General features: G+C 43.4%; 1 protein-coding gene across 2 annotated transcripts in view; it reads left to right on the top strand.

Moving 5' to 3' along the window:
* The window catches only part of CNTNAP4 (contactin associated protein-like 4), a 329264-nt gene that overhangs the window by 279090 nt on the left and 33507 nt on the right, over positions 1-16667 (top strand). For both annotated transcript variants that reach the window (XM_006888821.1, XM_006888820.1), the window contains 2 exons: positions 12604-12843; positions 14899-15123. In XM_006888821.1, coding sequence (XP_006888883.1) covers positions 12604-12843; positions 14899-15123 — 465 coding nt within the window. The remainder of the gene's footprint in view (positions 1-12603; positions 12844-14898; positions 15124-16667) is intronic.

Raw genomic sequence — 16667 nt, 5'->3', positions numbered from 1 at the left:
GGCGGACCTTAGTCTCCAGGGAGACACCGTTGCTCTTGAATACTTTAGAGAGGTCCCTTACCGCAGACTTTTCCATCGCAATATGTTTTTTGATTTCCTGGCTGCTGGTGCCAAGAGTGTTGACTGTGGAGCCGAGCAAACTGAAGCTGTGAACAATCTCAATCTCTTCACCATCCATCCTGATGCTACCGATTGGTCCAGTGGTGAGAATCTTTGTCTTCTTGACATTGAGCCTCAGTCCATACTGAAGGCTGCAGTCCTTGACCCTCTGCAGTAAGTGCATGATAAATAATATCTGTGTTAAAAAGCCCGTTGCTGTCGAGTCCCTACCACCTAACAATGACCCTACAGGACGGAGCAGAACTTCCTCACAGGGTTTTGAAAGCTGCAATATTTACAGAAACAACTGCCACATCTGTGGAGCAGCCAGGGATTTGAACTGCCAATCTTTTGGTTAGCAGCCTTCCTTTTAACCACTGCACCGGCACGAATCCTCCAGCTCTACGTTAGTCCAATATAAGACATTTTCTGGTAAAACTTTAGGGCCATGAAATTCCTCTTATTTATGAATTCCAGAGTGATGGAAGCAGAGTTTTGTCTGCAATTTAGCGTTCCATCTTAAGAAGTCATTGCTAATCAATATTTTCGAGAGTGCTTGATGTCTACCGTTTGTGTTTGAATATGAGGACAAATCAAAGAGATAAGTGTTAATGCTGAGAGCAAGCACTTCAGTGATCAGCATAATTTACCTTTTTCTTTTAATATAATGTTCTAAATCTAGAGACTGATAATGATAATAATCTTTCAGATGACATGAAAACAGGGCTTTTATAACCCAAAAGACTAAATTAATATTAGTCTAAGATCACATTACTATTCTAACACTTAGTTGCTTTTCAAAAAATAATATACCTTTCTACCTCCAGAAACGGAACTCTGGTAGCGTGGCCTGTATCAAACTGTGCTGCTAATCCAATGGCTAAACATGTCTGATGGTTCAAATCCACCTTTGGCCCCAAGGGACAAAGATGGGCAAAATGCTTCTTTGTAATTTGCTCTTAGAGAAATGTCTGTCTGTGTTTCATTGACTATGCAAAGGCGTTTGACTGTGTGGATCACAACAAATTGTGGCTAACCTTGAAGAAAATGGGAATCCCAGAATATCTAATTGCTTATGCAAAACCTATACTTGGACCCAGAAGCAGTCCTCAGAACAGATCAGGGAAACACTGCATGGTTCAAAATCAGGAATACATCCTGTCTCCATACCTTTTCAGTCTATATGCAGAACAGATTATTTGGGAAGCAGGGCTTTATGAAGAAGAATGTGGCATCAGGATTGGAGTGGACTCAGCAACAACCTATGATACACAGATGACACAACCTTGTTTGCTGAAACTGAAAAAGACCTGAAGTGCTTACTACGGATTGAAGCTTAACATTAGTAAGACAAAGATTCTCACTCCTGGGCCATTTGGCAGCATTGTGGATAGATGGAGTAGAGATTGAGATTGTTAACAACTACACCTTGCTCGGATCCACAATCAACACTCTTAACACCAGCAGTCAGGAAATCAAGAGATGAACTGCATTGGAAAAATCTGCTGTCATGGACCTCTCCAGAGTGCTGAAGAGCAACGATGTCAGTCTGGAGACTAAGGTGCACCTAATCCAGGCCATGGATCTGTCTTGGAGAGGTTGAAACCAAGTTTCTCCTTGGAGGCTAGGACTTTGAAACTCCATCTCACATACATTGGACACATGGCCAGGAGAGACCGGTCCTTGGAGAAGGACAGGAGACCCCAGATAAGATGGATGAATACAGTAACTGGGGCAGTGGGGCTTGGTGTGTTGGAATTGGTGAGACTGGCTCAGGACAGGGCAGGGTTCATAGCTGCTGTACATAGGGTCGCTATGGTTTGCAGGTGACTTGTTGGTACATAACAACAAAAATAACTGTTGAGTCATAACCGACTCATAGCCTACCATTCTTTGGTTTTCAGAGTCACACGGAAGGAGATTACCTGTCATCCTCTCACAGAGCAGCTGGTGGATTTGAACCATGTGCTTTTGGGTTGGTAGCACAACTCCTTCCCACTAAGCAAGCAGCGCTCTCAATTGATATTTACAGCCCTGGATACCCACAGAGGGCCACAATGAGTGAGAACTGACTTGGCGGCAAAAGACATTATAACAATTGTGGACTATTTCACGTCCCAAATAAAGCTGCTTCCCTAACAATGTGCACTATTACGTGTTTCCATAGCACATGGACATACATTTGTTTGAGATACTGTCTTAAACACCTTCTCCTGCTGCTAGAAGTTCATAGACATTTGATTGAAATGACATCCCCCATCAAACTGCACTCTCGCAGCCGGGCCTATGCCAGTGGTCTTTTATTGACAATGTCTTTTCTGACATTAAAACGCTGTACTTGCTTGGTGGCAAGTCTTCCAATGTGGCAATATAAAAGACGCCAGCGTGTTTCCTAACTGGCTTCCTTCACGCTCCTGAATAAAGGCCAGTCAGAAAGTGTGTTCACATCTCAGATACACGACTAACGGTTTCATTTCTGAGAAAAATCATTAAAAGCTTCTGGAAAATGATGCAGCCGGCAACAGTGATGCATGACAGTTGGAACAGGATTAAGGCCGTGATGAATAGCTTGAGAAACAACTAGCCTTAGCCCACACCAAAGAGTTAAGGAGCAGAAGGCTTTGAAAAATCCCTGCAGATGCGAATATCAGGACAATTGTCCTCAGCTAATCTAAACTGCAGGATGCCATCCATCGTGCCATCCGAAGTGAACGAGGAATGAAATAACGAAGAAACACCCTTCCGTGCCTCAGCGAGATAAGTTAATGTCGTGTGATAGTCATGTGAGCTGTAGTGCATTGAACACCCCGCACCCAGTAATCCCAAGTACTCCACTGCCTTTCAAACTGGCTTGGACTAAGGGCAGCCAGAATGCTTGTTAGAAATAGGGATCTTGAAGCTTTGTGTCTTGTAACTTCAGATAGCTTCTCCAGAGGTTGTCACTGGAGAGGGACGTTTGCATGGGAAAGCAGAGGGTCAGTGGACAGGTGGAAGGCCTTCGATAAGGCGTGTTCACACAGTGGACACAGGAGTTGGGTTCTCACATTCAGTGGTGGTGAGGTGGTGGCTTGTCGTGACTCAGAACCCACTTGACAGCACTTAGCAACAGCAACAACAATAACAATAACACATACCTTTAATGGTAGCAGTGATGATCCCCCCACCATCTTTCTCTGTTCTTGCCTTTCACTGTGACACTGAATCTTAGCCAGTCTTTTCCTGTGCTTTCCTCGTCTCCTTTTTGTGTGTGTGATTTATGACATAGTTAAATCTTCCTCCTCAGAGATGCTTTTGATGGCCTTGCCGAATACGTTGTGTGATGCTCAGCGTTGCGTTAAATACGTCCTTGGCCTTGTGGATACGAAGGACTCAATGTCCTGAGGTCACTGCTGTCACAAGCCCACAGACGGTCCCCAACCTCAGAAATGATGGCGGGGGGACGATCAGTCATCTCTAAAGTGGGAATGTGACAGCGGTCATTTTCTATTTTGGTTTGTAAATTCAGCATTTTCCCTAGAAGCTTCTTAAAGTAGCCTTGAATTGATTTTCATTCAACCAGCTCTGCAATTTTTGTTTCCAGTCTTTGAGTTCTTTTACTGACAGGTTTGTAATTTGGGCATTTCAAGGCTCTGTGACTAGAACCTGAAGGAGATGGCCTCCGGATGTAGAGTTAGAAGTCATTTGCATGGAATGAGATCAAATGTACAAATGCTTATTGGGCATCTCGAGTGCACGTTCTCTAAATACCATGGACAAAAGTCTGTGTTCTCAACACAATGGAGCTCTGAGACCATGCTTCTCCATCTTTCCTGCATGTAGACATCACCTGGGGACCTGCTGGCAACTGTTGCTCCAACATTTGTTATTTACTGTAGACGGGCATCAAAGAGTTCCAAAGTTTGCAAATCCATCCCTTCACGGGTCTTTTGGTGAACATGTATTTGCGTCCCTCTGCGGTGGGCTAACTGAAAGACCAAGAGTCTGGATCTCTGAGTGCCTCTGAGGGAGAAGGATGAGGGAATTAACTTCTGCGAAGACTTAGCAGTCCCAGAAACCCAAAGGAGGGTCAGTTCTGGGTTGGTTCAGGCTGGACAATGAGAGGAGGGACTGGGAATACCAGGTTCTGTCGCTGGTGACATTCCTGGTACCACAGACTGGAACCTGCCCAATCCTGCAGTATCCTCGGTCTGCACTGTGTGGTCATTGTCTCGGTCCACCTCACTGAGGGGCCTTTGTCTCAGACCTTCTACTTGACCAGGATCCAGAGACAAATCCTTTAGGATGGCATGCCCGAAGCAGCTGAACCAAAGTCCTAACATCTTTGTTTCTAAGGAGCATTCTAGTCACACTTATTCCCCAAAAATGGATTATAGGACATGAGTCTATTAAGTACTAGAAGATACTATCAAATCCTACTGACTATTTTTATTTTTGTCTTCATTAAGTGACTGTTCAAACCTGTTGCCCGTCTTGTAGTTTTTCCAAAATGAAATATTTAAAGTATTCTTTATATATTTTGGGGGTGGTTGTTCACTGTTAAGCCTGAATTAACTCATAGCTGACCCTCCAGCCGGTTTTCAGTGGCAGTTAATCACGGGAGGAGATTACCCATCTTTCTCCTGCAGAGCAGCTGGTGGATTTGAACTGCGTGTATTTGGGGTGTCTCACAACATCTTACCACTGTGCCACCAGAGCTCCCTTGAGACTGTCACTGACTTCATCTCACTTGGATCTGTAATCAGTATACTTTGTACCAGCAGCCAAGAGATTAGAAGATATATCACACTGAGAAAGTCTGTAGTCAGGGACCTCTCCAAATTATTAAGGAGCAGTGGTATCCGTTTGAAGACTAAGGTGCACCTGATTCAGGCCATGGTATTTTCAGTCACTCGCTATATCTCTGAGAGCGGGACAATGACTAAGGATGACAGGAGAAGAATTGGTGTATTTGAATGGCGGTGTTGAGGAGGAATGCTGATGATCCTGTGGACTTCCAAAAGAACAAACAGATTTGTCTTGGAAAAGGTGCAGCCAGAGTGCTCCTTTGAGGCAGAGATGACAAAGCATCATCTCACATACTTTGGGTATGTTGCTAGGACAGAGGTTATTCCTTGGAGAGTGACATCAGGCTTGGGAGCATGGAGGGACAGCAAAGGAGAGGAAGACCCTCAACCAGGTGATTGACAGTGACTGCAGCGACAGGCTTGAGTGTGTTCAAGACAATGAGAACGACATAGGATAGGACAGTGTATAGACCTGTTGTACATGCGTCCCTATGAGTCCTAGTCAACGACACCCAACAACAGCCGCGGCAATATATCTGAGAGAGCCCTCAGCAGATAAATTTATTGAAAACATTTTCTACCTCCGTTTTCTTATGATGTCTTTTGATTTCTAGAAGTTCTTTGTTTTAATATAGTCCAGGTTTTGTCTTCCTTTCTTTTTCCTGTTTCGGTTTGTTTTTGATATGCTAACTATAGTCATGAAAAGAATGTCAGAGAGTCTTATGTCCGAGTAATTCTCGTTTCAGTCTCCCTTTGTGGTGTGATGAAGGCGTTTCCCACGATCAAAGTGCACTACAGTAAAGGTTCTCTTTAGTATAATCATGTCACTTGTTTCAGTTCTCTTCTTCCGGCCTCAAGGTGCCTTTTGATGATTATCCCAAGCTCGCAGGGGGCTCATCCAGCTACGCTGGGTAAACCTCGTGGCTTTGACCCCAGTGAGAATCCGATCTCTCCACACTGTAGTGTACAGCTATGACATCAACAGATTCTTTCTTGACATAGACCTCCACGTGCTCAGGTTGCAGAGACTGGACACTTGGCCATGGGCACCCAAGAAGCCGTTGATGTCCGCTCTGCCCTGCTGCTAAAACGTGCTTCCACCAAAAATTCCGTTCCGAGAACGTTGACTTCTCTGTGTCTTCGCTGTTCATACTCCCTGACTCTTTGGATCCCTTTGAATCACGGTGCCTCTTGACTCCTGAGAAAGTTCATCGTCTTCCCTTCCATTCTTGTTGCTTTTGCCAGTGAAGCACACGCCATGGCAGAAGCAGAACTGGGCTCCTGGTGCTACAGTCTTCTCTTTTAACTAACAATATTTCTACGAGGTTAAATCTTCCCTGAGTGGTTAACGTTCTTGATTATTGACCAAAAGATTTAGAGTTTAAAATCTACCCGGAGATGCTTGGAAGAAAGGCCTGGCTATCTATTTGAGAAAATAACCATTGAAAACATTATGGCCCGAGTTCCCTTCTGATATCGAGTTCCATTCTGATATTTTTTAGTTCACCATTAAGTGAAGGGTCAACTCTAATTTGTTAGTTTCTGTCGAGTGTGGTCAAGTAGGTTCCAGCTCATAGTGAGTTTCTGTGCAACAGAGCACAGCATCACCCAGTCCTGAAAGGTCTTCACAGTCCCCACTGGTCATTACCCATCACTGCAGCTGTGGTGTCAGTGCATCTTACAAAGTACGTCTCTCTTTTTCACTTCCCCCTACTTTATCAAGCATGCTGTCCCTTTCCAGGAACTGGTCCCTCTTGGGAGTAAGTCCAGAGAGTGTGGGAGGCAGTCTTACTAACCCTGCTTTTAAAGAACATTCTGGCTCTACTTGTTCCAAAATAGATTTATTTGTTCTTCTGAAAGTCGATGGTTTAGTCAGTATTTTTCACCAACATTGTAATTCAAGCACAGTTATTTTTATGTTTTCCTTACTTGGCATCTGGCTTTTGTGCATGTATGAGGTGATTGAAAATACCACGGCGTGGGTGAGGTACACTTGGTTGTCAAAGTGTAATCTCTGATTTCGAACACTTGAAAGAGGTCTTTTACCACAGATGTGCCCAGTGCAATATCTTGGTTGATTTCCTGATGGCAACTTCCTTGGGGGCTAATTGTGGACTCAAGTATAATGAAATCCCTGGTCTGGTTGGGATTTCTGTGTCTTTAGGCTGAGGTTTAAGCCGTACTAAAGGCTTTTGATTGTCACCAGTAAATGCTTCAGTTTCTATTCATTTTTAGCAAGCGATCTGTGTATCATAGGTTAATGACTATTCTTCCAACCCTGATGTGGAGTTATTTTTCATATAGTGCAGCTTCTAATAATATGAAAAATAACTCCACATCAGAGTGACACCATTGTTCTTCAGTATGGAATGACTCTATATACTGAGCAACAATGGTGTCACTCTGGAGACTAAGGTGTGTCTGATACAGGCCATGGTCTTTGCAATCACTTGTTATGCATCAGAGAGTTGGACAATGACTAGGAAGGATAGAAGAAGAATTAATGCCTTTGAGCTGTGGTGCTGGAGAAGAGTATTGAATGTACCATGGACTGCCAAGAAAGCAAACAGATTCATCCTGGAGAGGGTTAAACCAGGCTACTCCTTGGAGGCAAGGATTCTGGGGCTTCGCCTGACATACTTTGGACATGTTGTAAGGAGAGACAGGTCATTGGAGAAGGACATCATGCTCGGTAGGGTGGAGGGATGGCGCAAGAGGGGAAGACCCTCTATGAGGTAGATTGATTCAGTGACTGGGGTAATCGGGATGGGTGTGTCAGAGACAATGGGATTGGCACAGGATAGAGCAGGGTTTAGGGCTTTTGTACATAGGGTCGCTATGAGTTGCAAGTAACTCGACGGCACGTAACAACAACAACATATAGAGTGAATAAACAAGGTGACAGGAGACAACCCTGAGTGGACCCTTCCTGATGTTAAAACCCATCAGAATCCCTTGCTCTGTTTGAACAGCTTCCTCTTGGTCTGTGTGCAGGTTCCGCAGGGACACCGTGAAGTATCCTGGAATTCCCATTGTTTGAAAAGTTGCCATTTGTTAAGATCCCCCTGCTTGAATACCTTTGCATAGTTATTAAAATTCAGGCAAATGCCTTTCTAATATTACCTGCCTTTATCCAAGATTCTTCTGACATCGCCAGTGGTGGTCCTCACTTAGAGCACTGCTCGAGGGTCGGCTGGCTATGAGTGGTTCTGAATCACTGAGAATGTGATGAGATCGGTTACTCGCTTTGTAAACAACAGTGAATTGCTTGGTATTTCTGAGCATCCGGGGGACCCATTTCATTTTTTTATGATCTCTAATTTTATTTAAATGCTCACTTTGCGTGTTCCACGTTATTATGGGTGGGAGTTTGCAGCTGTTTCTTCCCATTCTGAGTTGTATCACGTCAGTAAAAGAAAGTGCTGAACGCTTTACCCCTTCTCCATCACTAAGGTCAACATTTTCATTGGAAGCAGCTCTTTCTCAGTCATATGCCGAGTATCTTCCGACCTGAGGGGCTCATCTTGGTACTTGGTCAGGCATTGTTATTGTTCTGCGCCGTCCTGTCAGAACCGACCTACACCTGACCCTTCGGTGGGTTTCCAGAGGCAGTGAATCCCACGGGAGGAGACTGCCCATCCTTCTCCTACAGTGGGGGGTTCGAACTGCAAGCCTTTGCGTTGGCAGCGCAGCTCTGTACCACTAGGCTGTCCACTGTTGTTCACAGAGTTTTCACTGGTCATTTTTTAGAAATAGGTCTCCGTGTCCTCCTGGTTTGCTCCTAATCTGAAAGGTCTGTTGAAATCTATGCACCATGCTTGCACTGCTGGGGTATGAAATGCCTGTGCATAGCTTCCAACCTCACAGCAACACGGCAGCCACCCCAATTGACAACTAAAGACACAGGGGTTTACCAGACAAGTTTCCATAGCTTTGCACTTTAAAGACAGGCTTTGGAGTTTTACTATTAGTATATTTTTTTTTCCTCTAAGGCCCATGGATAAATTGTTCAGTTGTTCCCAATTAGTTCTCCATAATATTCAAGCACAGCACACAAATAATTTGCCATTACGTTGACTCTCTAAGGTCTAACTGCCAAAAGAGTAGCAAGAAATTGGCACGGGGACAGTTCAGCCCCTGCCCTGTGACAGTAGCATCTGTCACTCAGACTACCTGAAAGCCACGATGGTGATGAAAGGCTGGGGCCAGCAGGTGGAGGGCCACTCAGTCACTCCTCAGCACCTAGAAGAAACCTGGGTGCAGTGTCCGTGTGTCTGTGTGTGCGTGTACAGACTCAGCTGTATCCAATTACGTAGACGAGGCAGGCATTTCTTTCATGGCATACTCAGTGTTGGTGAAGTTCCGGGATTCATTATATCTGATCTAGTATGGCAGGTAAATTGATAGAAAATTAATTGGAAGACACTTCCAAACATAATAGCTCAGCAGAAACATCCAGAATCAATTAATCAAACGGCAACTCATTTTAATTTGACACACTCTCACCCCGAAAAGGCATTGAAATCTTTAATTAAGCTCTCAGGTCTAGTCCGATTTACATTAGCTGTGTTTTCCAGAGTAGTAATGGCGTTAGCTGGAGACCTAATGGTAAACTTGAGATCCTCAATCCGTATATGGCCCAGCTCATTGTGCTTAATTAGACACTGGGTTTCCTCATCGTTTTAAAATGTAATTAAAACTGTTTGATTAGATACACATTAACTCTTTTGAAAGTACAGAGCAAATAGGTCCTGTTGATAAGGTTGGTTGTTGATTTTTCTTCTCACTATTATGGAATATTCAAGCACGTATTGAACAAATAGCTATTTCTACTTTGTCCTGTTTGTATTCCTATCTCCTGACCTCCTTAACTACCTTGCGCTGTTTCTACCCTTAGTTTCATGTGGTTCCTTGGCAAAATCCATCACTAGACTGTGAGCTCTTTGAAACCAAGCCAAACCCAACCCACAGCTATTGTGCTTATTCGAATGCATGACAACCTCCCCCCCCTTCCCTGGGTTTCTGAGGCTGTAAACCTCACAGGAGGAGACAACCGTACCATTCTCTCTTGAAGGAGCTGGTGGATTAGAACCACCAACCTTTTTGTTAGCAGCCCAACGCATAAATCTCTATGCCACCAGGGCTCCTTTAGAGGCCTTAGGGGGAAAAAATTCAAATTCATAAAACAACAATGAGGAGCTCATCGTGGAACAGGTTAACCTAGCTGACTGAACTGTTTGAATACAGTGCACCTTTGCATAAACTCAATCCAAACCTACTGCTGTGTGTCAGTGCTAACTCCCAATAGGCCTGAAGAACACAGTAGAAGTGCTCTGTAAGATTTCCAGAGCCGTGAAGCTTCACAAGGAGACGCTGCTACAACCGACTCCCCACGAGCAGCTGGTGGACTTGAACTGCCAAACTTGTGGTTAACAAACGATTAAGCCACTGTGTTACCAAGGGGTCCTGAGTAAAGCCATTTGCTTCGAGAGCATTATGTCTGTGAATCTCGATTTTTAAATAGCATTAGTCCCCACGAGTCCAAAATTCTCAAGAATCCTTTTCGTTCTCTCTGAAAGGTAACTAATTATACAGGGAAAATAGAATGAGTTTATTCAGAAATATGGTTTTATCTCTATTTTCAGTCTCAAGAACCCAAACATCCAGGTGGGAGAGACAGTGTTTCCCTTTTCAAACCCTGAAGCTCCACACCCCTGTTTTAGTATAATCCACACCATACCTCTCCTATGGTATCATCCAGTCTGATGTGGTATAATCCAGTCTGATGTGGTATAATCCAGTCTGATGTGGTATAATCCAGTCTAATGAATGAATGACTGAGTAGTTATTGAACAGTTCTTTCATGTCAGATTGTCCTATCTGTGGGGCATTCAGCAGTGATTGAATCAGTCATTGCTGAATGTGTATCCCAGTACAGAGACACTGGCAACGTAAGAAGTAAATTAATAAAATGTCAAGCATTGTCTCCCAGACCAAGTTCACTGCTGTCAAGTTGATGTCAATGCATGGCGATCCTCCATCCGGTTCCCGAGGCGATCAATGCTGATGGGAGCAGTCTGGCTCATTTTTCCCCCCCTTCTTCTCACCATGAAGTGAACTGGTGGGTTCAAACTGCAGACTTTTTGGTTCACAGCCCAACACTTTACCTCTCTGTGTCACCAGGGTCAACCATGGCAAAGTGTCTGGGGAGCAAGAAAAGCAACTTGACCTTGAGTAAGCATTTATGACTTGAAGCTACCCCTTCAGATTTCCCTTCCCTTATTTCTTCATCAGTTCTTGTTATCAACATTTTGTTAAGATTATCTGAGGGGAAAAATAAGAAAAAAAAGCCCACCCCAATGAACACTGGACAAATCCCTGAAAAAGCTCACTTTAAAAAGGACAGAGAAGAACTTACCTTCTGATACTACTCAATTACTATCTTTCTGATGGATGGATGGATGGATAACCACAGGAAGAGCTTATCAATTGCAGTCAATTAGCAGAACTCAAGAGTTCTTCATAGTTCGCACTGTCCCAGCAGTAGGGTCGGGTTTCACTGTGAAGGACAAACCACACTTACCTATAAATACAAACTAGCCATTACAAAAACACCCAAACCCAAACACCAACCTACATGGCAATGCTGGTTCTGATAGTTTAGATGAAAGTAAGCTATGGCCTTTACTTTGTTCTTTACAATAACCTATGAGCTCTGATGTCATAATATGTAAATTATGAAGCTGTTAATCAAAAGCCTGGAAGTTCAAAGTGGCCAGGGGCTCCTGGGAGAAAGATGGTCCGTCTTCTCCTGTAAAGATTTACAGCCTCAGATGAGACATTTCTGTATTTGAACTTCGAAACTACCCTAATTTAAAAGCTTAGGGAATCTTTTCATAACTCAAATGTTTAAGCAAATGTTATTTTCTTGTTGAAGATGCTGCCATTGAATCAATTATGAATCATATTGACCACATGTGACTGAATAGAACTGCCTCATAAACTTGGGGTTTTTAAAAAATTGTGATTTAAGTGAAAGTTTTACATTGAAAAATTATTTTCCATTAACCATTCATAAAAAAGATTGCTTTATGGTATTAATGACAATATTCACATAGTAAGCACAACTTCCTGCTTCTTCCCTGTGATTCTCATTTTCATGAATCCTTCTAGCCTACCCTTTCCTGCCTTCTCTCTGAGATTTCTGGGCAAGTGTAGCCCTTTAGTAGTGTATTGTTGGTTGTTCTTAAGGCCCAAGTGCCTCCATGGTGTGACTGTTCACATGTGACCTTTTTAGTGTTTGGGACACTAAGACGAGAAGATCTAGACGGGGCCCAGCTAGCACTGCTGATCACTTTAAAGAAGAAATCACAGTAGACAGGTCTCGGTTGAAAAGGAAGATGATCTTGGAACATAACTCAGAAACATCAAAATGGCCAAGTTCACTGGTCTAATAAAATCAGGTAGAATTCCCCATACTATGACCTTAGTCACCCTGGAAACTGGGAAGAACTCACTCCTGTGACTCAACTTCCATGTGTTTATCTTATTTATATCTGAGTCTTTCAATATTTGGTCACAAATTGTGTTCCCTGAATCACATTTGCTCATGACGCCTTCCACACACCACACGCCTTAGCCCTTCTGCATAGGCCTTCTAGGTCTGTTGACCTTCAAGTTGTCAGTCGAACTTGAACCATTGGACCTATTTCTCTCTTAGGTGGGACGGCCACCAGACAGAGAGGCTTCCTGGGGTGCATCAGGTCTCTGCAGCTGAACGGGCTGGCCCTGGATCTTGAGGCGAGAGCCAAGGTGACCCCAGGCGTGGAGCCTGGCTGCAGAGGGCACTGTGGCAGCTACGGGAAGCTGTGTCGCCATGGAGGGAGGTGCAGGGAGAAGCCCAGCGGGTTCTCTTGTGACTGCACCTTGTCTGCCTACACTGGGCCCTTCTGCTCAAATGGTGAGTGTGGCCCTGGGACGGGCAAACCACCTGCCGTTTCATTTTCTGTGTGGCCATTCTAAATAGTACTATTTCTCTTCCAAAATTTCTTTTGCAAACCCATGTCAATTGTATTGCATTGGTTAAATATTTGACTTAATCCTTGAAAAATAAGGGGCTATTGTATCAGAATCCTTTGTAGTATAGATGACTGATCTGACCAGCTGTTAATCAGAAGGTTGGAAGTTTGAGTCCACCCAGAGGTGCCCTGAAGAAACTCATAATGACCTGCTTTGGGGAAAATCAGCCATTGAAAACCCTCGGGGCATACACATGAGCTCACCCAGAGTCAGCACCAACTCCAGGGCACATGTTTACTGGTTTTGGGGTTTTTTTCAAAGCTCATTTATCCTGTACTATTTAATATAACTTTTATAGAATCTCACATGAGAGACTCACAGCACCCCTCTACTGGGCTACCAGGCTGCCAATCTTTATGAAAGGAGGTCTTTCTCCCACAGAGAAGTTGGTGGATTTGAACCACTGGCCTTTCAGTTAGCAGCACAACACACAGTGCACTATACCACCAGAGCTCCGAGCTAATATAGACTACTGGGGTCTTAAAGAGCTGTATGTCCAGTCTTCTTTTCTATCTCCTACTAATAAATGCTCTTCAGTAATATTGGTTGTTATGTACTATCGAGTTGGAATATGGCTGTCAACATATTGACATGGAGCAGTGTTCAATTTCAAAATTATTAAGGGAATTATTGTCCTTTTTAATGATAATGTTTATAAATTCAAGGGGAAACATGGTTTGGGTTTTGTATTTACTTTTTCCTTTTTTTTTTTTTTTTGCCAAACCACTACTTCAGCTAAAATTGTAAATAACATTTCAAATAGTGATGTATGACAAAATGGGGAACCCTCAGGCGTTTTGCTCTATGAATTGTAGACAGACTGTTGGCAATGTGAAATAGTGGGATATTTCTCAGCTCCCCCTGTTCACTGAGGGACTGGGGCTGGTGAGAATGCTCGGGTGGTGTGGACGGTAACATGCTCAGATGCTCACTGAAAGATTACAGGTTCAGATCCACCCAGAGGTGCCTTAAAGACATGCCTTTACAATCCATGTCTGAAAAATTATTCACTGGAAACTGTATGGAGCCCAATGGAATTGTTGAGTTGGAAACAACTTGATGGGAACTAGCTTGTTCTGGTCTTGTTCACTGAGCTCTAAGTCCGTTTCTACCGGCCAACAGTGAGTTGAACAGAGTTGAGTTAGATATAAAGGACAATTTTGTCCCGTGATTCAGGAAGTTTAGAAGATCACTCAAGCCTCCGTCGTTTCCATCAGTTGCTGGAAACTGAGTGCATAATATCGGTTGTTGTAGTTATGTACAGTTAAGTCAAAACCAACTCATAGCTGACCTGCCAGCTGGTCTTCAGAGACAATAAATACCATGCGAGGGGACTGCCAGCTGGTGGATTTGAACTTCATGCCTTTGGGTTGACAGCACAGTTCCTTCTCACTGAGCTGCCAGAGCTGCCTGCATTGTGTCGTAAAAGCAGAACAGACTCCACTGCCCATCAAGCCTTGATTCCAACTCATGGCAGCTGTGAATCTTTACAGAACTAGACAAGTGGCTGGAGGGTTTGAACTACTAAGCTTTCTGTCAGCATCTCAACACTTAATCCCTTACACCACCAGGGAACTTTCTAGCTCCGAAAGATGGAGGTTAAAATGTAAACAGACACTGGAAGGTGAAGAAGATGTACGTCGACAGTCTGATTTATGTCTGAACTCAGAAAGGAGAGCATTAAGCTTGCAACTGGAAAGCTGTACTACTGAATTAATTGTAGGCAATTCTCAGATAAAGCCATTTCAAGGACCATCCTGAAAGCTCTATTAATTTACTGCGTATTCAGTCCTGTTTGGAGGTGGTGATTACACTGATGCAATTCATTCATTCTTTTCTTTTCTTTTTTTTAAAGTCTTACCATATCAGTATAACTACAACAAGAACCTTGTACTTGGTTTCTCTCTATCATAACAAAACGTGCATGTCGTTTCAGAGATTTCTGCCTATTTTGGATCTGGCTCGTCTGTAGTTTACAATTTTCAGGAAAATTATCCCTTAAGTAAAAACTCCAGCTTCCACGCCGCTTCATTTCATGGCGATATGAAGCTGAGCAGAGAAATGATCAAACTGAGCTTTCGGACAACGCGGACGCCCAGCCTGCTTCTCTACATGAGCTCCTTCTCTAAAGAATACCTTTCTGTCATAATCGCCAAGAACGGTGAGTGCCTCATAGGTGAGCGCGAGGAGATCGAGCTAGAACATCTGGGCTCGTAGTGAAAAGTTCTTGTTTCTGAGCTACAGACAAGGAAAAGTAAATAATGTGCCAAAATGCGTCTAATTCTCGGTATGTTTCGCTGTTTTCAGTGCTCTCCAGTATCTTTCACCTGCAAGAATTATTTGTTCCTGTTGTTGTTATGTGCCATTGAGTCAGCCATGACTCGGAGAAACCCTCTGAGCAAAAGCTCTGAACTCTGCCTTGCCTTGAGCTAATCTCACTGTCTCGATTACCACAATCACTGTGTTAATCCATCTCATCCGGGGTCTTCCTCTCCTGCGCTGTCCTTCCACCCTTCCAAGCATGATGTCCACGCCAAGGACTGGCCCCACCTGGTAACATGCCCAAAGTATGTGAGATGGAGCTTCAAAATCTTGGTCTCCAAGGAGCAACCTGGTTTCACACTGTCTAGGAAATGACCTTTAAAAACCAAGCTCACTATCATTGAGCCAATTCACATCCATACCAAGTCTAAAGTATAGAATAGGAACAAATCACTAGGCTTTTAAGACTGTAAATCTTGACAGCAACAGATCACTTCATCTTTCTTCCTCAGAGAAGTAAGTGGGTTTGAACCACAAACCTTGGGGGTAGCCACCTATCATTTAATCCATTATGACACCATGGCTTCTAAAATGTCTTTTTGTAATTTTGATAGTATCACACATTTAATATGAAAATTTATTGTTTATTATTAATAAGATCACTATGCAGGAGTGGCATCCACTTCCGAAATAGCTTGCCTCCAGAAACTCTATGAATGTGGAGAAATGATGAAAGTTATACAAGTGCTCAAGTCTTTTGTTCATAGGATCACTATGAGTCATCTATGACTCGACAGCACTTATCAACACAATGTAAGGAGTTAGGAAGCATCTCTCTAGAGGTTTGAATCCACCAGTGGCTTCTCCAGAGTGATTTACAGCCTCCGAAAACCCACTGAGGGTCAGCTATGAGTTGGTTCTGACTTGATAGCAGTAAGAGAGAGAGACATAGAGAAAAAGAGAGATGACTTGGAGGAGGGAGAAAAATATTAATAAGGTAGTTTTTAGTACAGTTTAATCCTGATAGGAGCTCTTAACTACCCCATATAAATAATCAAAATTAGCTCTGTGGTGTACTTTGACCTTATAGGGACATTATTACATAACATACATTTTTTTGTTCAAAGCCAAGTGCAGAGAAACTGAGGGAATGTTAAGAAACCAGCGATATGTATCACAGGAAGTTCCTGGGTGATGTAGATAATGAAGGTGCTCAGTTGGTAACAGCAATGGTGGCAGTTTTGAGGTCACCCCAGAGAGATCTCAGAAGAAAGCTCTGTTGACAATCTTATTCTAAAACAGTCAGTCATTGGAAAGCCTGGCAGAACATGGTCTATCCAGATAACATGTAGCTGATGTTAGATGGATCTTGGCTGAAAGCAGAGAATACCAGAGGAATGTCTATCTGTGTTTCATTGACTATGCAAAGGCATTTGACTGTGT

The sequence above is a fragment of the Elephantulus edwardii genome, unplaced genomic scaffold, assembly GCF_000299155.1.
Source record: "Elephantulus edwardii isolate Elephantulus edwardi_28Jun2011 unplaced genomic scaffold, EleEdw1.0 scaffold00072, whole genome shotgun sequence".
NCBI classification, from domain to species: Eukaryota; Metazoa; Chordata; class Mammalia; order Macroscelidea; family Macroscelididae; genus Elephantulus; species Elephantulus edwardii.
The sequence above is the reverse complement of the archived record's forward strand: the minus strand, read 5'-3'. Positions and strand labels throughout refer to the sequence as shown.